The 25,774-nt window shown below is 35.9% G+C and overlaps 1 protein-coding gene across 1 annotated transcript in view; it reads right to left on the bottom strand.

The window, feature by feature from the left end:
* Nucleotides 1–573: 573 nt before the first annotated feature.
* ZNHIT6 (zinc finger HIT-type containing 6) overlaps nucleotides 574–25,774 on the bottom strand; it is a 59,682-nt gene continuing 34,481 nt past the window's right edge. The window contains exons 8-10 of the mRNA XM_032424710.1: nucleotides 24,387–24,464; nucleotides 5,368–5,492; nucleotides 574–1,594 (exon numbers count right to left, since the gene is read on the bottom strand). Coding sequence (XP_032280601.1) covers nucleotides 1,554–1,594; nucleotides 5,368–5,492; nucleotides 24,387–24,464 — 244 coding nt within the window. The 3' untranslated portion in view covers nucleotides 574–1,553. The remainder of the gene's footprint in view (nucleotides 1,595–5,367; nucleotides 5,493–24,386; nucleotides 24,465–25,774) is intronic.

Here is a 25,774-nt window from a genome sequence, read left to right as displayed (position 1 = left end):
TATCAGGAAACTGCTCTCCATCTGATATTCAGATCATATGCTCCTGGTGTGTACTTTATCCCACTTTTCCCACTAACAATTCTGTGACACATTTGATTCAACTCATCCTACTTCTTGCCTGTTTCAAGAAAACAAATTTCACTTTTAGATTAAATATGAATCCTTTGAAATCCCATTTAGTTGTCTCCCCAGAAATACTGTGAAAAACCTAATTCTACACAAACCTTTCACGTATGAGGAAGATTCCTGAAGCTGCTTTAGGAAGTATAGCTATTTCTCAAATTGCAATACCTTATTTTCTATGAATTACAGTTCCACTATTACTTTTATACTAAGGGTCTTTGTGGCATTATTGTCTTTGGATTCGCTTCTCCAGTTTTGACCTCCAGGTTACACATAGTTGTGTTCTACAAGTTTCTCCTATGCTCATCTTCTCATTTCTATTTTTCCCAAGCCTCTTTAATTAATGCCTCTGGCTTCTTTTTCATCTAAAACTTATCCCAATTATAAACTAAAAATGAATTCACCAATGTCCCATTTTATCATTGTTTTCTTAACCATTAAGTACACAGATGCAACACAGATGTAATAATCTTTTACTCTTTTATAGCCATATTGCAATTTCATAACTGTATAAATTCCAATAAAACTAGGAAACTTTAATTTCAATATGTGAGATCATAATGTATACAGAGCTGCCATAAGGTATAAATTAAGCCATGTATATACATAAATGCACATATACATTCCAGTAACACTTTGAAGAGTTCCAAGTGTTTCTTTCTTTAGTTATTGCTGGATGTTTCAAAACAGCATAAAACTGCTCATCACAACACCCCTGTATGGTAATGAGGAGAGGGGAACGGGATGAAAGGCACAGAATTCATAATAAGACACAGCTCACTCTGCAAACAAGGAGAGCCAAATTTGTGAGCACTGATGGTTCAAACAACGAGAAGCCATTGATTTTGTGAACTGAATATAAGAAGTAATAGTTAATAGTATTTATTTATCCTTTACATGTGACACTGAACTAGATGCTACCCAAGTAAAAAAGACCCACTCAGTCATCTCAAGAGGGTGAGTTACAAATAATCCCCAAAGACAAGAATGGGGAACGATGGGTCAGTCCTCCTGTGCCTACCTGGTGTGTCACACAGCCTTTATGTTTAGTGAGGTTCTACCAACGAGACTGCCAGCTTTGTGGCTGACACAGGTGATTCTTGGGTTTGGTCTTGCATCAAACTAAACAAAAAAAGTTTTCAGCCTTGGAATTAAGCATATTAAAACCCTGGGCCTAACTGAAATAAGCACTATGCTGGTCAGGTGCAGAAAAGGGGTTATTACTAGGAATAAGGGCCTTACAAGTCAATCTAAGAGGCCAGAAAATACACCTTTTAAAAAAAACTTTTAGATTGTTTAATTACTCTCAGAGAAACAAAAAATTTCAACCACCCACTGACAATATCCCAGTCATCCAACAGCTAGTCAATGCATAGTCAGTCCTCTGCAATTGTCTGGGAATTTTCACCTTCTTCCTCCAGAAGAAGTGCTCAATTTTCATTGCCAATGTTCTTGGGAGATTCACTTTTCACTGAAAAAAAATAAGTAAACATACAGTCAAGTGTTTATACTGTTTCTGTTTAGCTTGTTCTGTTTTTCCTTCTTCTCTCCTCCCTTCTGATGCATACCAACAGCACTGCTCATGGGGACAGACAAACCATGTCATGTTCCAGGCGGCCGGGATATACAGTTCTGGCCACAATAAAGAAACGAAGTCTGAAAGTGGCAATTATAGTTTGTGAGGCAACATCCTTCCTGACTCTGTGGAAGACTTGGGAATGGTCACTTCACAGTGTGGTTATGATCCCATATTCGTACCAATGGAAAGATCACTATTATCACATAGGCTGGCCAAGTGTGGTTGGAATATATTTTTCCATAATTTTTTTTTTTTTAAACTTAAAATTGAGGGTCAGTGTATGTTGAGTGAATGTGGGCTCAGAGAAGACTAATCGCCATCTCCTTCCTTTCATAGGAAATATAACTTAGAGCAGAAATGGAGCTCCTTTAAAGGAGCTGTCCTGACTGGAGCAAGCAAGACTATGATTCACTTACTAAACTGAGAGTTCCTTAAGGAGAGAGACTAGATCTTTCCTCCTTATATCTAACCTCCCAGTGTAGCCTGTTTGCTGAATCAATATGAATGCAAGTCAACCAGAGTAACAGCTCTATTTCATTGCATAGTGAAGCTAAAAGGAAATAATATATTAAAACACTATGAAAATTAAGGTTAAAACACAGACTACTTTGCTTCAGCCGTATAGCCTTTTATTTCCATTGTGTAGATGAGGGAAATAAAGCTCAGAGGCAGAGTAAATGCTCAAGGGCCCACAGCTTAGTGAGAGCTGATGCTAGAATCATAAACCTAGATCTTGCCTCATATTCAACTATCAAGTTCTGTGGGGTTTGTCGATGGTACCTAGATTTAAGATTGTCCCAGCAACCACAATGTTTACTGAATCCTTTTTTATGAGTAAAGGATTGAAACAGGTTCAATCCAAGATACAGTCCTGATCCTTGTGGAATTTTATAAACTCTAGCACAGTCCTTCAAGTATCTCCACGATAATACAAGTCAGTTTTTCTCCTCTGGCTTTCTTTGCAATGTATACACATTTTATTATAGCACCTATTGCACTGTAAAGTTTACATGTGTGCTCTTGTGCCTGAGATCCATCCCCATCTCCTCACCCCAATATGTCACACACAGTGAAAAAGAGGAAGAGAAAGGGGGGTAAGGAAGAATGAGGGGAGGAGAGAGGGAGGGAGAATGGATGAAAGGATATATTGGCCCAACAAGAGACTGGTGAATGAGTAGCTCCTATGTTATATATTTTCACTAATTGAAGTCATCAGTTTGGGTTGGATTCCTTTTCAAAAGGCAGAGGCATTTTCTATTGGAGTTATCTTAGAACAACAGAGAAACACATTTTGCTGATATTTTTAAATTAATGGAGCTTTGTACTACTGCAGTGTGGGGGAAACCCTTCTCTTTCTTTGCTTCCTGAACTGTCCTGTTTTCTTCTTTTACTGCACTCCATTTTTTTTTTCTTAAGACTGAAAAGCAGCAGCTCTTATTAAATCATCTAAATCTACTAGCTACCTTTGGCAAATAGGGACCTGTGAAGCAAGTAACACCATTCTGAGCACTTCCCACTGGACTGATACAAGATGGGTGATCAGCACTCCACATTTTCAATCTAGTGGGCTACCTTAATGGCTCAATCTTTTATAGTCAATCTTTTACATTCCTTAAAAAGCAAAAAGCAAACAAACAAAACTTGCCTATTGCCCATCAATACTGGCAGACTTTTGAAAAACTGTGGCAATCTACAACTATAGCAAACATTGTAACAATGATCAAGTGTGAAAACTACTGAATGCCAGCCCAGAAACACATTTTTCCCAAACGAGAAGAGAGACACCTTGTGCTATGAACTCAAGATCAAAATCCAACATTTTTGCCTCCGGAGAGAGAAGGAATTTCAAGGCTTTCCAAAGAAAATGCCCTGTTCTTATATAACCCTCCTCCTGCATTAAGGGACCACCCTGCAGAATATCCAAAGCTATGAGAATATACAAAAAAACAGATACCCTGAAGTGCTCAAACAAAGAAATGCACGTACAAAACACCTGGCATTATTTTTAAAGTGTATTTATGATGTGACAACACTGATATGGTCCTTAAGATCCTGTCAGACCCTCATTAAGTTTTTCGCCACAGCAGCTCTAAAGGATCCTCTATCCTGAAAGCATGAGTCACTTGTCTTCCTGTAAATAAGTCAAATATCATATACCCACCAAAAAACAGCCAATTTTACTTAATCAGGTTCCAAGTACACTACAAAAATAGCCTTTTCATTTTGCTTCATTACAGGAAGCCTTCATTCAGTGTGCATTCCTAAACAAGGTGAAAGAGGAGCTGTGTGTGCTCTGTTTATTTACACAGACATGTTTGCCCTGGCTAGTAACCCACATTACTAAACAACTTTCCCTGAAACTAACATTTAGAGCTATGTGAATTATATAAGGAAAAAGTAAGGTATTACACAGCTAAAAAAAAAAAAAGTGAAATTGGTCATTTATAACACTCTTATAATTTGAGAAAATAAAATCAGATATTCTCAAATTGTGAAAAATATATAGTCAATAATTAATCTAAAGATTTAGAGGCCCATAACCGATTACTAGAAACTTCATGTTTGCTACCTAAAATTCTAGATTCAAATTGTGACGCTGACAAAATTTTGGCCACTTTGAAAAAAAAATTTCTCTTTTGCTAAGAAAAAAACCTATTATATACATGTAAGAGAACACCTTAAAACAAAGGTTACTGCCTATTTCAGCCTATACTGCTGGTGTAATAATAAAACCTAAACCACATGTTTCGAGTAATATTATTTAAAAAATAGATTTCAATCCAATCCAAGGATTCACTGGCCATCTGGAGACTGTTAAAATGAAACTTGGCCTGTAACTATTATTCTTAGCTGAAAGAGGTATCTAATGGTTTTGAGTTGAGTCACCTCTCTCCCTTTTAAAAAGTAATTTCTGAATTTTATTCATCCTCTAGAATTTGCATTCAGAAACACAAGTAACTTACTCTAATCAGCAGTTGCAACTATGGATAAGTCATTTTAGATACTAAACTTTTACATATACCATTTCCAGTTTTAATACTTCCAATTCTACTACTCACCAAAGAGGGACAAGTATCTACTTTTAAAGAATCACTAAAATGACAAGGAATATAGCCAAAGAAACAAACATCAAGGAAAATAAAACCAGTGTGTTTAAAAAAAAGAGATAAAGGTCAAGTCAATGTCACTAGCTTATTCTAAACACAGTCCAAATTTTAAACATGACATTCTTTTAAACATTATCCCTTTCTATAAGGTAAGATACTAAAAATGTTTTATAATCCCTCATTTTAGGAATCTCTAAAGAAAGAGTTTTAACTAGAGAGTAAATTTATCTGATATTGGACAGACTGTTACTTAAAGGCTATTAGCTTTAAAAAAGACAAAAACCTGTAGAACTCCAATAAGGCAAAGAATGTCGTTTTATAGCCAAACTTACCCTTTCATTTTGAATTGATATTATAAGCTACATGCTCTCAAACACGACAGAATCAGCAGCTCATTCATTTGGTTCTTTACATTAACTATAGCTAGCTATAGAGCAAATTCAGTTAAGTGTGTAAATACAGTGGGAAAACAAATATATAAAGAAATAAACACAGTTGTGTAATTGCTCAGGTTCACTAGAGTTATTCTAAGCATTACAGGAACAAATTTATATTTACCTTGGTGAAGAACTTCCATGTCATGACTGGATTCTTTTAATACCACATGTAATGTTGGATACTCAATGATCACTTTGTTCCTCAAATTGTCACGGAGACTTCTGTAAGGATCCAGTTCATAATACCTTACAATAAAAAAAGCAAAACAAAAATTAAAAACAGCCTTAATATTCAAAGTTACTGATAAGATATATCAGAGTCCCTTACATTAAAAAATTTTTAAATGTTAATGACATTAATTCAATAGTTATTTCCTTATAATATAGTAAGTTTAATGCCTCTAAAAAAACCAGTTAAAAGTGCTATTATTATACACGTTCTAAAGCTAAATAAAGAGCATATCAAATAATTTGACATTAGAAAAGCTTGAGAACAAGTCATTTTCAGATCAAGGAATAAAGACTAACTTTTATACAATATCTATGGTTTGATGTGTCATGAATTCTTCCTGGATCAGGCAATGACTAGGTCAAAACTCAAATCCTCAAATATATTTAGTTTGAGCCTTAAAAGAAAAACAAAAACTATCCCATGATAATTTTCAGTAATATATGGTGTTAAAATAACTGCTTACAAATACTTCTGTAAAAAGTTAATTCTAATTATAAATAGTTTCCAGAAATTTACATTGCCATACAATTAAATTTGGCCTTCCTTTATTTTGAAATAAAAAACAAACAAACAAAAAACAATGAGTTTCTGGATGAGCCTAAAACACAAAATTTAAGGAATATGGAGTCTATCAGTCATGACACAGCTGTCAAATGTGTCACAGGTAATTAGATGCTAATGTTCCTTAAGGTATGAAACTCTCAAGTCATTACTTAAAAAAAAACAAAAAACAAAAAACACTTTTTTTTTTTTTAGTTGATTAAAGATGCATTCCCCTAACATTCTCCCCCTTGCTTGCTTTCTGGAATAGCAGAGAAAGGGGTGGAATTTCATCTAGCTCATTAGGAGTTGCATATGGGTATGTGTTGGCATGTTAATATCATGTCACATTAAAGATGAAAAAGTTGAGAACATGTCCACCAGTGTAGTCATAATTCTCCAACTTCCATCTCTATTTTCTTCCACCAATGACAGATGATATTCACATGCAACACACACATCCTAAGGGATACCCAGCCTGATGGAGCTGTAACTCCATCCTTTTCCCTCCCACTCAAGAAAGCATACTGGATACAAGTGATCAAGAGTGAGGTTATCACTGGAATATATTTGAATCTGCTGTAATTTTGTTAAGAGTAAATCACTTACAAACTTTGGTATTTCCTAATTAGTAAGAGATTATTTGCACAGTAACTCGTAGCTGAGTGAGACATGCAGTGCACTTCTGAAGAACTCCTGGTGTAGTGATCTCTCTGTAAGTTTGTTCCATGGAATACTTCTCAAATAAGGGGAAAAAAGTGCTTAACAAAATGAAAAGACAAACCTGCTATAGAAACTGATTTCTTTTTCAGAAGTAGGTGACAAGTGAGAGAACAACTATACTTGACTTATGTTTGCCTGACTACATTCCCTACCCTTGGAATTCCATTCTTCATTTTAGAGTCATAGAAAATTTTTTATGTTGAAAAAAACATGAAATGCAAAATACTCAGTTTTCCTAAACCAGCCACCCCAGTGCCCATAGGCCACGGAATGCATACATTCTTTTCCCTGTGTAATGTAACACAGATGTTCTTACAATACTTTAAAAGTGGTTCCAGCATTCAAGGATTAAATGCTTCACATCTTTTAAACATTATTTCCCTTTGAATTAAGCAGTGTCTTTTTTTTTAAAGTTAGCAGTAATTACACATAAGAGAAAAATGAGATTGAATTAGATATCAAAGTATAAGATTAACTTTTAAAGTAAAATATAAAATGGATATAACCAAATTTTTCTTAGGAGAAAATAAGACTTGAATTCTCAAATGAGAAATTTTCAAGTAGTATCCTACAAACACTTGCAGTAACTTATCTTCTGTGAATTTAAATGAATCACAAGACTTCTATTAAGAAACATTTCACAAATAAGGGAATGTTTTCTACTTATTTCAGTTTTTGGTAATTTTCAGTGTAGACTTAACATTTTAGGTAATTTGTTTCTTTTCATAATATTCAATCTTCATTAGGTTTCTCTATAGCTCCAAAGTTGAATTAAAAAAAAAAAATTCTTCAAAAGCCACATGGTAACTGGAAGCCTAATACTCTTGCTGATACAGTATAAAATATGTTCCCAGCAGAGGAACATCTAGAGATACTTAAAAATTACCATATAAGTTATACATTACTTCAACCTTAAAACTACAATGCTTACTTGTTTAGTTAAAAAAAATTTTTGGTCCCTGTTTTATGTGCGTAGCAGGCCCTTCTACTCTTCTTTCTACTTTAACAAAGCACTTAGGATGCAAAAATTTATAAGAACTTATAATGAATTATTTTTAAAATACTGTATTCAAAATACAATGAAAATCTGGTATGTTGTATGGTTTTCATTAGAACCGCTGAATTTTGTGTTTACCCTAAAATGTTGCAAACTTCTAATCACAACAATATTGGTACTGAGTGTCAGTAAGCTTCTAGGCTTCAGCTTTCAAGTCTGTTAAAGAGGTTGGACTTCACTAGATCATCTTTTAGTTGAAATCCTGAATTTCTTTATTTTTCTACTACTAATGGTTACTCTTAGTCTACCATTAAAATTTGCCCGTAAATGTAAAAAGAAAATTATGCAAACTGTTTATAAAGAAAAGCCATCAAACACATATGGGGTAACATTTTGTGACTTGTAGTTAAATGAAGCAGCAACTTTTAGTGGCTGCTTGGGTTTGGGGCCCAACACTGTGAGTTAAAGTCCATCACTTACTGGTCTGTGATTCTGGACAAGTTACTTTACTTCTCTGATCCCTAGTTTCTACACGTGAAACTGGAGAATGACAGTGTCACTTCAGAGAGTTATTGTGGGCTTAAATGATAGAACAAAGACACTGCTAGCTCAGTTACTGAAGCCATGAACAAAGTTTTACATCTGTATAATTACCTAAAATAAAACACATTCTGATAGGAACTTTAGTTCAGGACAGTCATTGGACTTCTTCAGAGTAACAAAGAATGGCACTTATTATGTTAGCACGGAAACACATATTTGCCTTTTTATGCATTTTACATTTTAAATATAGAATTACAACTTTCAAACTATTATTTTAGATCACATTTCCTTCCAGGAGGCTAAAAGTACTTTGAATGTTTCCATTTCTATTATCTTTAGGCAAGTTGTAGAGTCCAGCTTGGCACTGCCTAAAACATTTAGGCCTTAGCTCTTTTGCAAGCCATTAAGTTACTGAATCCTAAGGGACAGCTTTATCTGTTTGAAATTTGCTCAGACTCTGGAGTTCCCATTAGTAGAATGGCTCTACTACCCTAAGACAAACTACTTAGGTTTGGAAGAATTAAGACACCAACATTTGTCTTTTTTTTTTTTTTTTTTAACCCTTAGGGACCCTCTCAGACATTTCCTCTTGTTATTTCACTTGCTCACCCTCACAGGCTTGCTAGCTGACCCTGCTCCAGGCAGCTTCACAGGGGCATTATAAGGGCAGCATGGCTCAGTAGGCTAAACAGCTGTTACAGTGATTGACATTATATAAATAAAAGTTGTCTTGATAGTCAAGGGTGTGTTTTTAATCTTGGCTCTGTTACTAACTTTCAAAGAAACTGCCCAAGTTCTCAACTTCTTCCTCTACTTTATTTGCAAATTAGGATTTTAAAAAAATTTCTCCTAACTCAAAAGAAGACAGAATTTTAAAGTCACAAACCACTTTATTTCCCATCACTGACACTCCTTAGATCATTTCCCTTTCCCCTCCTAAAAAATATTGAAACTAAATATGAATATTCTCCAAACTTAATAATCTAATAGTAGTCCCTAGGCCACAGAACTTTTCCCACTAAAAAATAAAATCACTGGATGAGGTGATCACCAAGTTGACTCCAGCTTTAAAATTCTACAAGTTTTGATGTATTTTTTAAGGATCTTATTTATTTAACAGAGAGAGAGAGAGCGTACAAACAGGGGGAGTGGCAGGCAGAGGGAGAGGGAGAAGCAGGCTCCCGGCCGAGCAGAGAGTCAGATGCAGGGCTTGATCCCAGGACCCTGGGATCATGACCTGAGCTGAAGGCAGACACTCAACTGACTGAGCCCCTACAAGGCTTTTTTTTTTTTTTAAGATTTTATTTATTTGAGAGAGAGAGAGTGAGTGAGAGAGCATAAGAGCAGGGTGAGAGGCAGGGGGAGAACCAGACTCCCCACTGAGCAGGAAGCCCGACGTGGGGCCTGATCTGGGGACTCTGGGATTATGACCTGGAAAGGCAGACACTTAACTGACTGAGCCACCAAGGCGCCCACCCTTACATGTTTCGATATTTATGTGATATTTATAGCACTTAACTTATGTTCTTAACCGTTGCATTTATTTCTCAATCTAGATTTCTGAGTTAAAAGTGCAACTAACTGATTCCAAATGTACAAGGTTGAATCTTTGGCTATTAAAAAAGTTACTATATATGTATATATGTATGTAAGCAAGCTCTATGCCCAGCGTGGGGTTTGAACTCACGATCCGAGATGAAGAGTCGCATGCTCTACTGACTGAGCCAGCCAAGAGCCCCAAATTAACCTTAATATAAATCAGTTATCTGATAGTTAACTGTTTTTAAGGTATGGCTCATCCTGGCGTAACTGAATTATGGTTTTTGAATCAACTGCAAACTAATTGTTTTAGATTCACATTTATCAAATTCCTTGAAAATAACAGAAACTTTAAAGTACTAAACTTTATGTAATAAAGTAGAAAGTAAATGGATTAGAGAAACAAACTGGTTTTCAAAATCCAAATGAAAAGGAAGAAACCAGATTGTTAAAGAAGACGCAGAGTAGGAGAAGAAAATACATAAACTGAAACATATAAAACCAAACTAAGTACAGGGGTCAGAGAGTTTAAATTCTTCTGTTTAAAAGAAAAAGGTACTATTTAAAATTTCTCCAAATAATATTCCTATGTCACAATTTCTGCAATTCATACAGTCCAAGTCATATTAGAAACAGATCTTGCCAAAGTTGAATTTTTTTCTTACCTAATTTCTCCTAGTTTTCATATTAAAAAAAAAAAAAAGCCAACAGTAGTTGAATTAATAATTTGCTGCACTTTATTTTGGGACTTTAATATAGCTATGTAAATGAGGACTACAAGTGCTTGATATGGGGCACCAGTCATGAGCTGCGTAGTACAGACATATGCCTCCTCTTTCAAAAGGAAAGCTCAACAGTTCATAACTGCAGTGGTAAATGATTCTAGTCTATCCACGGTATGAAAGCTACGGGATGTGGTAAAACAGTGGCCAATTACATATTTTAAAACTTTAAGGAGAGCCTTACAAGGCTCTTACTTGTTCTAGATGCCATTTGTTCAGTCTTTCCTGATCCTTACTGGAAGCTCAATTACTTTTAAATCCAGAGGCTTGGGTTCCAATCTTAAGATCCTTAAGGATCTTAAGGTCCTTAAGATCTGTGACTCCTCAAGGGTACTCCATTTTCTTCATCAGTATAATGACAGAAAAGTTATCTATTCAAGGGCTAGCTTGTAAAGATTTAATAAGTGAATTTAACAGATGAAAATGGCACTTGTCCAATAAGATTTTATACTCCAAAGATTTTTTATAATAAAGCATCTCTAGGAGAGAAATGACATACTAGTCAGGAATTATGTTCATGATGTATGATGAGACTAGTTAGTAGAAAAAGCATATCTTGTAGAGAGACCTAAGTCCAAATCCTGGCTTTGTAACTAGTTCACGATGTATGATGAGACCAGTTAGTAGAAAAAGCGTATCTTGTAGAGACACCTAAGTCCAAATCCTGGCTTTGTAACTATAAATTGGTTTCTTTTGGGTAGGTCAATTTCTGAGCTTAACTTTCCTATCTTGTAGAGATATAGTACGTACTTCATTACAATTAATGCATGTGGAAATGTAAACACTTATTCATCAATTAATTCCTCAAATATTTATTTAGTATCTACCACATACAGGTGGTCTGCTAGGTAACAGAAGTTCACAGAAATAAATCCCACAGTTTACTGAGGGTACTAGTCAAAGAAATAATTACCACATTTCATTGGGACAAGTGCTATGATAGAAATGTAAAGCTAAGTAGATACTCAAAAAACATTCTCTCTTCTTCCTTACTCACCTGCACATATTCTTTCAGGCTGCACAGTACACTCAATATCTAGGTACTTCATTTGCTAACCCTAGCTACCTCTCCCACTTAACTGGTTCTTAAAAGCCCTCCTCCTTCAAAGACTTTCTAATTAACATAGGGAATTTTAATTAGCCTTACTCTTGTCAACAAAACATATTTCTTTTGGTACTAAATTGACTGTAAGAGTATGATTACAGACTTAATCTTCAAAAAAATTTTTTTTAAGATTTACTTATTTATTTGGCAGAGAGAGTGAGCACAAGCAGGGGGAGTGGCAGGCAGAGGGAGAAGCAGCTCTCCTCAGAGCAGGGAGCCTGACACAGGGCTCTATCCCAGGACCCTGCGATCATGACCTGAGCCAAATGAGCCACCCAGGCGCCCCTTAATCTTCAATTTTTATTAGGAAGTATCATTTTGCAAAATATGATCAGTTTCCTCAGAGAAACTTTTGCTTAAACGTTAAATAGTTCATGAATTAACTACATCACAGAATTATATCACTTTAGAAATGGCAAGAATTTAGTCTTTTTTTTGTCTTCCAGCTGAGGGCAATGAAGCCCTGAGAAATTAAGTACCTTACTCAGGGTCATTCAAGGAGATGCAGGGTTGGGGCTACTGAAAGCAGATCTTGAATTCCTTCACTCTACTGTTTGCTTGTTCACTTATTCCTCACTCAATACATATTTACTGAGGGTCTACATTGTACCAGACACTGTTCAAGGCTCTGGGAAAATAGGGGTGAACTATTAGGTATTCACTAGAGGTCAAGGATGAAGGCTTTTCAGGAAGAAAGTATATGTATAAGGTACACAGAGTCAGGAGTAAGCTAGTGTCCACAGGACTAAGTGGAAAGTAGATATGGGAATATACATAGAATTCATAGTTTGGGTACTTATAAAAAAATTAAAGAGAAAGGCTGGAGGAGGTTGAACCTCTTTGGCTAAAATGAAATACCTGAAATCACTTAGAAATGTCAACTAATCATGTCATTATTACCACCGAAGAGTATATAAAGTTGGTTACAAATTACCGTATAACTAGAATGTATAAATTTAGTACATTAACATTGAGAATTAAAATATATTTCCCAGGACACCTGCGTGGCTCAGTTGGTTAAGCGTCTGCCTTCAGCTCAGGTCATGATCCCAGGATCCTGGGATCGAGTCCCACATCAGGCTCCTTGCTCAGCGGGGAGCCTGCTTCTCCCTCTGCCTGATGCTCCCCCTGTTCTCTCTCTCTCTCTCTCTGACAAATAAACAAATAAAATCTTTAAAAAAATAAAATATATTTCCCAAGCTTTTAGAGAAAACTCTCACTTTATATTTCTCATAATTTCTGTAACTAGTAATGAATATAGTATATATTTGAAATGAGATCACTATGGGAACTGTAGACTTATAATCTAGTAAGAATCTGACCATCACATCACTTTGGATCTTCAGTACAGCCTCTCAAATTAAAATTCTCAAGTTCACAACTACTGAAACTTTAATAGTTGTGCTTGCATCTGTCCTGTAAATACTAACCCAGCTTTGCCAACTGGCTGAGCTTCAGCTTCCCTACAGCTAAGTTTACAGTTCTTATCATAAAACTGCTTTAAGTAGAATTCCCCGCATAAAACCCACTGGATATGTCTTCTCTGATAAAAATATTTAGTACCTCACTCTACGTATTTCCTTTATATGTATGGACATTCTTCAGATTGATTTTAACATTTTCTAGTCTTCAAATGATCTCTTGCTTCCTTTGTTCTAAGGTCTAGATCTGAAATGTGGTCAAAGGTTAATACCATTTTGAGCACGTACTCATCTTGATCATGGCTTTCACTCTGAAAAATAATCAACAATCCCAAAAAGGCGTAACAAAGAACTGGGGTTGGGTTTACATAATCTAAGAACACGCATTATGTCCATTTACGGCATGTGCTCTATTGAAGAAAACATACTAATGCATTGGGAGACAGGCAGGCCTAGGTCTGGATCTAGGTACCACCATTTGGTGGTTACGAAGCTGCAGTCAGGGCTCTCTATGCAATTATAATGTGTAAAACTTAAAATGCATGTATAATGTAACATAATCATAATGTATACAAATGCTTACCAAAGCACCTATGAACCAAAGCACCTATGAAACAGTAGAGGCACTCAATAAGAGGTTGTTATTAATAGTTATTATGTTTCGTAAAGATACCTATTTGCCTCTAGATTTAACCTTGTTTTAAACTCACCCTTGCAGCAAACTTTTTTGTGTGTTTGGGAAAACTTATTCAGGATCTTCACACTTTTTTGGTTATATATAACTTAAAATAGTTTTGGAAAACAATGATACTTTTGTGTATATATATATTTTAAAGATTTTATTTGAGAGAGAGAAAGAGAGTGACAGAAGAGAGAATGCACATGCCAATGAGGGGAGGAGTAGAGGAGGAGGGGGGAGGGAGGGGAAAGAATCTCAAGCAGACACCGCACTGAGCGTGGATGAGCCCATTGTGGGGCTCAGTCTCACAATTCTGAGGTCACGACCTGAGCTAAAACCAAAGTTGGACGCTTAATGGACTGAGCCACCCAGGTGCCCCACTTTTGTATATTTTTAAATAGATTATCTTAACTTTCATTTAAAATCTTTACTCACAAGTTTAAATAGATGCAAAGAACATAATTTATTGTGTAAATACTGATTTAAAATGAAAATGTTACCTTACTCTTAAGTAAATTCACTCAAATCTAAATACCATAGCAATTTGATACCGATTATCATCCATTTAAAATGCTCTTCTCTTTTTTCCTTTTTTTCCAAGCTCTTCCTTAATAATTAGAAATCTTATATGGTTTCCTCTTCCTCTTGAACTTGTATTTCCACTCCCAATTCTCCAAAGAATTTTACCCTGAGTAATGCATTTATGTTTGAAAATCTTTTATTGATTACCCATTTATACTTTTCTGTAACAAAATGTGTATGTAAGCTAAAAAATTAATTTTACTACCTATGACCTTAATACTTTTAATGTTAAAAATACTTTATTAGTATAAAATTGATCAAAACACAAACATACTACATTTGAAGTAAAATTTTTACTGGAAATGCATCTCATGATGGGCAATCATGGGTGATGGCATCTTCTATTACAGGCAAGTTTGCTTACTATCGTTAAGTACTCATTAATAGAATCAAATTCCAAAAGGAAAACAAGAAAATTTAAGTAACCCCATCTAGAGACATACTGCTGTCTTTACTAACCCTTCAGCACAGTTACTTTCAAGGGATCTAATAAAAAGGCAACAATGGAGCCTGCAATTTTTGTAAGACAAGACATCTGAAAGTAATTAATGCTGTTCTTAGACATTCTGGAATTCCTTTAATGTTCTCTGATAATATATTTAATTCTGTACCAATATTCTCAAAATAATGTTAACTTCTAACACCTTGTTTTCTAATGGCAGGACATTTTTAAAAATCCTAACTTTTAACTACATACTATAAATTTCTTACTTAGAATATCTTCAAAGTATATTTTTTAATTATTTTCTGTAAGCCTGAAATAATTTAATTTTCCAGTTCCAGTCCAATTAGGCAAAGGGTACAGACTAATATCTTTAAAGATGTAAAAATTTGATTTCAAAAAATCCATCTTAATATCAAATTATGTATTTCTTTATACATCTTCAACAATTCAACTGAATAAACATCTGCCAAATACTTATTATACAGAAAACATGTCAAACACTGTATGGGAACCAAAAATGTCCTCAAGGAGTTTACCACCCTGGCCAGTGTTTCTCAAAGTATGATCACAGGGAAAACTTAGGACGCAGAGACTGTAAAAAATGCAGGTTTCTGGGTCCTATATGAAACTGATAAACCAGAGCCTCTGAGGGTAGGCTGGAAATCTGTATTTCCAACGACTGTCCTAAATGATTATGATAGACACTGAAATATGAGAAGCACTTTGTGAGAAAAGAAGAAATACAGGTTAAATGTTCAGTTGGGGAGATGTTTAAGGTAAGGAGGAATAATTGGCCAGTAGGGATACGGGTTAAGTGAAAAGCAAGGAGGGGTGTGGCAGGGCTATGAGGAAAGGCAGGCAAGAGACCAGGCTCTTAGAATCAACTAAGGCTGAGAGGTGGTATCTTGCAGGCAGAGCTGAGAGTCAGGGAAATCAGAATCTGAGCAAGTTACATGAACTGGAGATCAGCTCTGCCTAAGGTAGAAAAGGTCTTTGCTTGCTGGGCGGGGGGGGGGGGGGGGGGGGCTTAAGCGGGGGAGGGATTTGTGTTAGTGAAAGCCAAAAGGAGGTCAGGTGGGTCTCACTAGAGGCCTTTACATAGGCAAAATCAATTTCTCTAAAACAACATAGGAAAAAATATCTTACCTCTTTAATTTCACTAAAAATGATTTTTAAAATATTTCGTGTTACAGATCAAAAGAAAGTAAAGTAACTTTAGTTTTTATTTAAAAAACAACCTCTTCAGCATGGAAATAAAATCTAAGAGAAAGAGCTCATATTTTTGGTTTTTCTTTTTCAAAAAAAGAAAAAGAAAAAAAAAAGTGCTCCAAAAATTATTAACTACAACCAGCACAGTAGGAAACAGCTAATAAAATCTGTGCAAGTACAGTAGGGTAGTGTCCCCAAGAAGAGTAATAACCTTCTGTGATGCTCATTAAGTCAAAGCCTAAATAATACTTTAATTTCGCTTGGGTTTAAAGTCTAAACTCTTAACTTTAGATGCCAATCTTTGGAAATAGAATGAAGGCAACTGGTGTGTGCTTCCATCAAAAAATGCCAAGTCTCACGTGTCTATGCAAAATGCCCATGCCTTCCACTGGGCACTTGTTATGCCTTATATATAAAATACATATCTATTGTAGCATTTACCATATATCTACCTTCTCTCCTAGACTGTGAGCTCCTTGAAGGCTAGTCTTTTAGATGCCTGTGTAACCCTAGTGCTTAACACTGAGCTGGCATAGGGAAGGGACTCCATGATACTTTAGGTCAAGTTCATTTATCAAGAAGCCTGTCTTTTGAGCAGGAACTGCTTTTTCTGAAGTAACTTTTAATTATACTGGGCAGTTGTTATAATCTCTTTCTATTTTTCTCTCTCATTTTCCATACTGAGAATTGAAGCCCTCAACTGATTAAATGATATAGTGACAAATAACCAATAAAAAATGCTTTAGGGGTGCCTGAGTGGCTCAGCTGGTTAAGCGTCCAACTCTTGATCTCTGCTCAGGTCTTATCTCAGGGTTATGAGTTCAAGCCCCATGTTGGGCTCCATGCTGGGTGTAGAGCCTACTTAAAAAAAAAAAAAGTCCTTCAGAGCAGAGATTGGTAAAGTACGGTCAGCAGGCCAAATCCAACCCACTGTCTGTTTTGTAAGTAAAGTCTTACTGGAACATAAGTCATACCCATTCATTTATGTATTATCTATAGATGCTTATGTGCTATAATAGCAGAGTTGACAATTTTGACTGTATGGCCCACCATGCCAAAAATGTTTACTCTCTGGCCATTTTAGAAAAAGTTGTCCCAGTCCTGCTTTTGGGTATTAAAGTGGTATCAACACCTAGCAAATAGCAAGCATACATACATTTAAGTGAATTAGTACACTACTTATTAAAAAATTATCACTGAAATTCCTACTATGGGAAAGTCATTGACTTAGTACTGCAGGAAATATAAAGATGAAGATGCCTAATGTAGTTTTCAAAAGGGAGTTTATCATCGAATAGGATAAATCTTGTTGGGAGAAAAATAAGACATGATTGCAGGAAACTATGAGAAGTACAACACATTTTTTAAGGCTCAAAGGATAAGGAAATCACATCCAGTTGGTGGGAAGGGATAGGCTCCACTGCAAATACTGATAAACAATAGTCACTCAGAAAAATGGAGAGGAGAGACTCATTACGGAGGCAACCATGTAAGCCAGGTAAGGGAGAAATGAAAGATGGCTCTAAGGTCTTATGTCTCACTGTAAGAATGACAGTGCCAATAACAAGGATTAAGTATCAACATTTGCTGACTGCTTACTAGATGCCAGGAACATAATCAACCCATTTAATCTATATTTAAAAGAAAACACACACACACACACACACACACCCAGGAAGAAACAGATGCGGTGTGATGAGATCTAAATGGTCTGAGTTTAAGATTTAATGAGATGTGTTAAGATAGCTACAAACCAGGATTTGGAGTTTGGGAGAAAGGTTGAAAATATCTACATCTGGGAGTCATTGTACAGAAATAATACTTGATAACACCTTAAGTACACAAGCTCCTCAAACCTCATATTCTCCCAATATCCAATTTATGCTAAAAGAAACAGAAACTAACATGATTGGGTATCTGCCCCCACGTGGTTAATGGTGAGCATGTTGAGAGTATAGCTAATATTGAACTTAGTTCCCACAAGCATAAGAAATACAAAATGGCTGAAACAAGTTGTTATTTAAAAAAAAGTAATGCATAATACAGTCCACTGCTGGCTACATGGAATTTTTTTGTTTTAAACAGATTTCCTCCTTTTTCTAAGGAAGTGATCTTTAGGATTAAAACAATAATAAAACCCTTATATTGAGTCAATTCTGCAAGATGTTGACTGAATATCGCAATTCTCATTTTTTATAATTTTTTTAAAAAGATTTTATTTATTTGAGAAAGAAAGAGAGGGAGAGCGAGCACAAGCAGGCTCCCCAATGAGCAGAGAGCCCAGCGTGGGGCTTGATCCCAGGACCCTGAGATCATGACCTGAGTGAGCCAAAGGCAGACGCTTAACATCATTGAGCCCCCCTGGCGCCCCTATGGCAACTCTTAATACATGAAGAAGATGTACTGACCAAGAGTGATTTGCTATGTGCCAGGCACTGTGCTAAGCAGCTAACATCACAAAGTAATCTTCACAACAATGCACTATTGCTTCTGTTTTGATCCCCACTTTCAGGTGGGAAAACAGGCTTAGTAACTTTCCAAGGTTTGAACCAAATTTATAACATTATTTTGACTTCATAGAAAATCTACTTTGATGTTGGTTCTTGCATAAAAACAAAAAGGTTATTAATTGGAACATCTCATAATTTGGGTTAGGTTTGCGGAGCAGTGATCTAATAAGCTTAGTATTTACAATGGTGAGACTTTTGGTCTACAAGTCTAGTCTGGAACCTCTCAAAGTAAAATCAGGTCTAGTCCACAAATTATGTATTCCGAAAGGATAATATTACTATTTCTTACTGGAATATGATATAAACTCACTCTGAAGGGATCCTAGTAACAAATGAGTAGTATAAAAAGGCCATTGTTTTTATTTATTTTTAAAGATTTTATTTATTTATTTGACAGAGAGAGAGAGAGAGAGCGCACACAAGCAGGGGGAGCAGCAGGCAGTGGGAGAGGGATAAGCAGGCTCCCTGCTGAGCAGAGAGCCCGATGTGGGATTCGATCCCAGGACCCTGGGATCATGACCTGAGCCGAAGGCAGATGCTTAACGACTGAGCTACCCAGGCGCCCAAAAGGCCATTGTTTTTAAAAATAATGTTCCAGAAAATGATGCCACTTCTACTTAAAACTCAATGTGCCCTAAGACTCTCCAGGCCCTATCTGCATCTCTCCAAAAACAGATCCATGCCAGGAACCTTAGTCACCTTTGCTTCCTGTTTGTTTTCCCCCACTATAGTAGAACTATACCCCATTCATTCTTGTATAAACCCCAGTTTTTATTTATAGCCTTCAAAGATAAAATGTGCTTAATTAATGGTTTTTGAGTAAATTTGGCAAGAATTATCCCATAACAGCTTAAACCACATCTTTATCAAAAGTAGGACCTTATAGGGGCGCCTGCGTGATGCAGTTGGTTAAGCACCTGACTCTTGGTTTGGCTCAGGTCTTGGATCTTGGAGTTGTGGGATCGAGCCCCACGTTGGGCTCCGTGCTCAGAGTGAAGTCTGCTTGGAATTCTCTCTCCCTCTGCCCCTCCCTCCCAATGTCTCGCTCTAATAAATAAATCTTAAAAAAAGAAAAAAACCCAAAATAAAAAGGACCTTACATAAACATCAAAGCAGCAAAGTAAACATAAAGAACAGAAAATGTATCTCAACTTCCTTATGGGAAATAAATGGTTTCACTAGTAAATACAATACAGAAAACAGATTTGGAAAATTGCAATTGAATGAACAGTACCAAACTTGGGAGTATTCTAAATTCTTCAGTCAGTAACAACTTAAGTGAGCAGCAATACAATGACTGCCTCTTATAGTACCTGGCATTACCAACATAGGTTTGGCATTACCAACATAGGTTTGGCATTACCAACATAGGTTTTTCTGTTTCAAAACCACTCATTTACTTTCTGAGAATAGAGAGCTGGTTAAGAAATGATGTGGCAAGAGATAAAGGGTGGCCTGCTAACACAAGCACCTTTCATGAATTCTCCTCCACTGAGATTGTAAGCTCCACAGGGGCAGAAACGGTTCTCCTTACTGTCATCACCCTAATGTCTGGAATACCCACCTGGACCACAGTGGGCATCACTGTCTGCAAGTGAATGAATACACAAATTTACTTAAGAAGCCATATTAGCTCTTGTAAGAAAACACAAATTCAAACTCTGTGTATTCTGGAAAGAAAACTCCCAAACAGATCAGCAGCAAATTCCTTAGGGTTAGACATGCATTCTATAATTCCCTAAATCTAAAAATAAAAGTCATGTATGGCAAAGCTAAAAATGGAAACATTTAAGATTGCTCTAGCTGATCAGGTATATCATGAGACAACTATCATAAACCCTCCAAGAATGGAAAACACAGCCAGTAGAAACTGGCAACATCAAGGATTTGGTAAAAAGACTTTACTCTGGAGTCATGGGAATGCTGTAAATCGTAGGATACATTTAAAATCAACAGCCACAAGGAAACTACATGTTTTTGCCTTGTACTTTTTAGGAAATAATAAAATCCTATTTTAGCATGCTTATCTTATATTAGAAGCCTAACATTTTAAAACCTATAATAATCTTACTTAGATGTTCTCTGAATGTTTAATGATACTAGTGTAATTAAGTATACAATCAAATGTTAAGTGCTCATCTTATCCTATCTATGAATGCATTATCTGAAAAACACTGTGATTTAAAAAATCTTTAATTAAAAAAATCAAATGAAAATCTATTTCTAAAAGTATTCTCATGTATCTAATTTCATTAGTCATGATTAGAAAATACTTGAAAACTGGGAAGTTTTATAGAAATTAGGATCACTATATCATGAAGTTGACTTAACAATCAGAAATATATGATGTACCTTATCCCAACTTAGAATAAAAACTCCTTCACTGGAGTTTCCGAGGACCTAGGTTGTAACCTTCCCTTTCTTCCTAATGTTTTCATAGATCACTGAGTTCAAATAAACAACTCAAATGGGGAAATTTGGATGGCAAGTTTTTTATATAGATAAGAGAAAGTCAAAATATTTTTCATCTTATTCAGATTGGCTGAGGTTTAGTATCAAAACAGCCTATTCTAGGTATTCCTTGAACAACACTCACCTTTTACTTTATTCATCTATCATTGTTTTCCCTGTGGGGATTAAGGTTAACCCAAGGCCCAACTTTGGTGCTCTATGGGTTCCTAAAGAAGGTATAAAATAAGAGAAAATAAAGGACCCTAAAGGAAAATGAAGCACAGAAAAATTGAGTGCCTAGAATTAGGTCATTCAGTGTACTTCTCTGACCTTGTTTTGGGTTCAGGTTTACCCTCTCTGTTAAATTAAACCTTTCCAATCTGACTGGTATCTTCCTGTGCTCTGGTCTCTCTCTATCCTGATGTCTTTCTAATGCAATTGCGTGAAATGATTTTCCCAACTGCTCCCCTCTGGATCATGTCATGCTATAGGCATTTCTGCCAGCCACTCTCCTGGAAAACCCTGGTCTGCTAGGACATGCTGAGGTCTCCATCTCGAAATCTCTATCCTCTTTGCTCTTCAAGCATTTATAGCACACATTTCCAAATTAAAAATGAATGCTATCTGAGCCCAAACAGCCTGTCCTGTATTATAAACTTTAAAATACTCAGTATCCACCTTTTAACATGTACAATTTTGGTTTCCTTGAATTTTGGAAGAAGAGGATACTAATGCCAAAGAGTCAAGTTTGACTGGCTCAGTGAGCTGGCACATTTCTTTACTGGCCACTCCCCAGTTTGCCTTGACTTAAAATAAAAATAGAGCAAACCTCCTTCTGGTAATGGAGGAAATAAAAATGGAAACAACAAAGAAACAAAACAAAAATCATAATAAACTAACACAAAACAAAAAAGGAAAAAGAAAACCCCAACCTTTTGTTCTTAGCAGTTGTACCAAAATTATAATGGGTTGTTTTCCTTAGCTTTGGTAAAGAAATTTAATTATTAGCCGAACAGATTAGGTAAACAGGGTGACCGTGGTCAAGATGATGCCCAACCTCACCAAAATATTTTTATTAAGTCTAGAAAAGCAATATGGTATTTCAAACACATACTTGTTAAGAAAACAAATAATTACATTCATGCAGCCATTAAAATAGTAGCCAATGGCTGCTATCTGTAATTATTCAAGGCCTGGTAAGTACAACAAAGGAAATGATGAAGCAATCAGTTGGATGGGTAGCACTTTTACTGTCTCCCTTCCAATCCTTCTGGAGCCATTTACATGTTATCCCCACACTGGCAGTCTAGGACAAGGAGCTGGTAAATGCTCAGAGTGGTGCAGAAGTGTTAGAATGTTGGACACATCAGGGCGCCTGGGTGGCTCAGTTGGTTAAGCGACTGCCTTCGGCTCAGGTCATGATCCTGGAGTCCCTGGATCGAGTCCCGCATCGGGCTCCCTGCTCAGCAGGGAGTCTGCTTTGCCCTCTGACCCTATCCCCTCTCATGTGTTCTCTCTCATTCTCTCTCTCTCAAATAAATAAATAAAATCTTAAAAAAAAAAAAAAAAAAATACTTAAAAAAAAAAAAAAAAAAAAAAGAATGTTGGACACATCAGCAGGTTGTCATGAGAAGACTTGGGAGAGTATGTATTAGTTCCATGGCCCAGAGAAGATGAGATGAGACAACCATCCAGAAAGCAATTTCATTTTTCATAAAAACCCTCACAGGTGTTCTTTTAACAGGCTTATTGAGACTGAAGCCACAGTATACCCATCAAGAGTGCACCATGTAAATGTGAGTAACATTTACAAGAATTAACTAAGTAAGATATAGTAAATGTTAAGAAAGGAACTGAATTTAAATGAGATAACAGATAATAAAAGGAGAAATTATTTAATGACTGACAGGAGGTAAATTCCAAGGGAATGTTGCAAATTGTTTTGTTTAAACATGAATTGTATGAAATTTACTTTAAGATTTTACTAGGCAAAACTGAAAGAATGCACCTTTTACATCAGTATTTCTCACTAATTACATAAATGTTTGATTACCAATTTTAGAAATACTGACTTTGGTTAGCATGGATGTTACAACTGGATAAACTATCTTTGCAAAACCCACAAAACCTTCTATCCCTCTCTCATTTGAGATTCCAAATCTTTCAGGGGAAGGAGGAGAGTTAAAGCATGAACTGCATGTACATATACAAATTAAGAAGTCTAGGGAAAAAACTATGTGATAGAAAACTTGAATTTTTTTTATCATTGAACCATGATCAATGATATGAAGTTGCGAGTATTTGAGATATGTTGGTAAAAGGTGGTCAAGATTTGGTGTTTAAATCTGTTCTTAGCTACAAGTCTTACAATCTTATGTGTAGACATTTTGTAAGAATCCATTTATCTGGAGTAGTAATAATAAAATCATGCACTTACCATGTGCTGAATGAACTATCTTAATCTTTCACGACGATCTTCTTTATTTTTCTAACATTTTATTTATTTGAGAGAGAGAGAGAGAGAGGGAGGGAGGGAGGGGGCGCACGCACAAGCAGGGGGAGCGGCAGAGGGAGAAGGAGAAGCAGGCTCCCCGCTGAGCAGGGGGGTCTGACTCGGGCGGGGCTCCATCCCAGGACCCTGGGATCATGACCTGAGCTGAAGGCAGACGCTAACCAACCGAGCCACCCAGGTGCCCCTGGGATTTCAACCCAGCTCTGCTGGGTTTCACAGCTTGGACTCTAAAACCTCTATGCTACGCTAACAAATCAAATCATAGGTGAGACTGACCAGATACAGTCTGAGTTGATTCTAGTAGTTTTGTTACTTGAACAATGGAAGAGCATCAAAGGTCATAAAAGATCAGTGTTTTGTAATTCAGTACAACGACAACGTAACTGGCATGTAAGCAGACTTTGTAGAGACTCCCAGAGATGGTTTGGTGTAGTCTATTTTACCACTCCATTAATGAAGGAACAGAGCCCAGTAAAGTTAAGAACTTTCTCAAATAATATGGTTTGTTAGATCCCAGCTCTCTTTACATTTCTCTGCAGAGAAAGCAATATATGCAATGCTCAGTTGATCACATTAATTTTTGCATTTCCAAAGGCAAAAACGTGAACACTCAAACTCTGTTGTAGAGAATATTTCTTGAAGTAAGTTCAAATGGGAATTAGGAATCTTTTACTTGTACATAATGCCATTTTAAGATATTTTAACCAGAGTAATTTTTCAATTGAATTTATTCTGTAAGTGTGATTATTTTAAAATTTTAATTTGAAAATCATAGTAGTATAATAACCAGCTACTTAAGCTAATCAAGCTACTTAATTATATTACAGAATTAGAAAATATATAAAGAAATGGGGAGGGAAGCAATTTTACCTTACTAAATTTTGCTGCATATATTCAACCTTCATTAAAATTTGGACCCCAGTTTGAGAGCGAATGTAGGCTTTCAACCTGAAATAAAAATGTCATATTGAAGGAAGCAAAACTGATTTTTAATATATTTCAAGATAGTATCTATGGAAGACCAAATATTTATGAGTAGCTAATAATACTTAAAATTCAACTATCCAAGCATAGAAAAGAGGTTAAAGATATTTTCTAACCAAGGATTTGAATTTTAAAAAATTACCTTTCTTCTCTCTGTAAAATATCTTGAATTAAAAAATATCTATTTCAGTTAAATTAAGTTAAACTTGTTATTTTATTTATTTTAATTAAATGTATCCAATTTAGTGACAGGTACTTTGTCTTACTGCCAAACACATGACCAATGATAACAACTGGATTATCAGTAATAAGAAGGAAAGAAATCCAACCACTATACGTGTGCCAAAGACACTACTGAATATGGGGCATGGATCTGGTTCAGTCTGGGCAACACTTTTTATTAGAAGTAGAAGATGAGATTTAACTAGAATTGGACCAGACATTTTAGAATCCACCCAGTCTAAAATTTAAACACCAGGTTACTCTGGAACCAAACCAAGCATTCATATCCCAAGCAGGTACCATCTGGAGAAAACAAAGTCAAAGGGGTTCCTGCTCAGGAAAACTAATTCACACTCTAATAATAGTTTCCCTTTTTGAGTGCTGCCTACTGTGCGCTAGGCCCTGTACTGGGAACTTTATTTTTGCTTTTTTTTTTTTTTTTTGAAGCTTCAAATAACCTTAGCTAGTGGATATTATCATTCTCATTTTACTGATGAAAAAATTAAGGTCCAGAAGTTAAGTAACTTACTCCTTGATCACACAGCTAAAAAGGGACAGAGCGAGCTATTCTAGCCTAGATATTCATAATTGAATCTTTCTACTACTCTAGGTTAACCATTTTTGTTAATGCTATATTTCTGGACAGGAGGCAGAGTGTATCTTAATTAGTTTTATGAAGACTTGGCTGAAACAGAATTCCCTGTCTTTAACAGTTACTTGGAAACTCTTAATTTTCAATGTTTTTGATTCAACTCTAAAGAAGTTTGATTTGAGAGTTAACAGTGCAGACTCTGATTCCAGACTGCCTGGGTTTAAATTCCAGCTTCCCTGCTTATTTGCTATATGAATCATTTAACCACTTTAAGGCTTAGTTTCCCCATCTGCAAAATGGGTATAATAGCAGTAATCTACCTTAAAGGGTTACTGTGAAGATTAAATTAATTAACACATATTTATTATCTCTTTCAATGAGGATCTGGAAAACAGTAAATACTAAGTATTACACACTGTTTTTATTGCTATCCAAAAGCATCATCTGTGACTGACAAAGC

Source organism: Phoca vitulina, unplaced genomic scaffold (assembly GCF_004348235.1).
Source record: "Phoca vitulina isolate PV1807 unplaced genomic scaffold, GSC_HSeal_1.0 scaffold2, whole genome shotgun sequence".
In the NCBI taxonomy this organism is placed as follows: Eukaryota; Metazoa; Chordata; class Mammalia; order Carnivora; family Phocidae; genus Phoca; species Phoca vitulina.
Note: the sequence above shows the minus strand (reverse complement) of the source record. Positions and strands in the feature narration are given on the sequence as shown.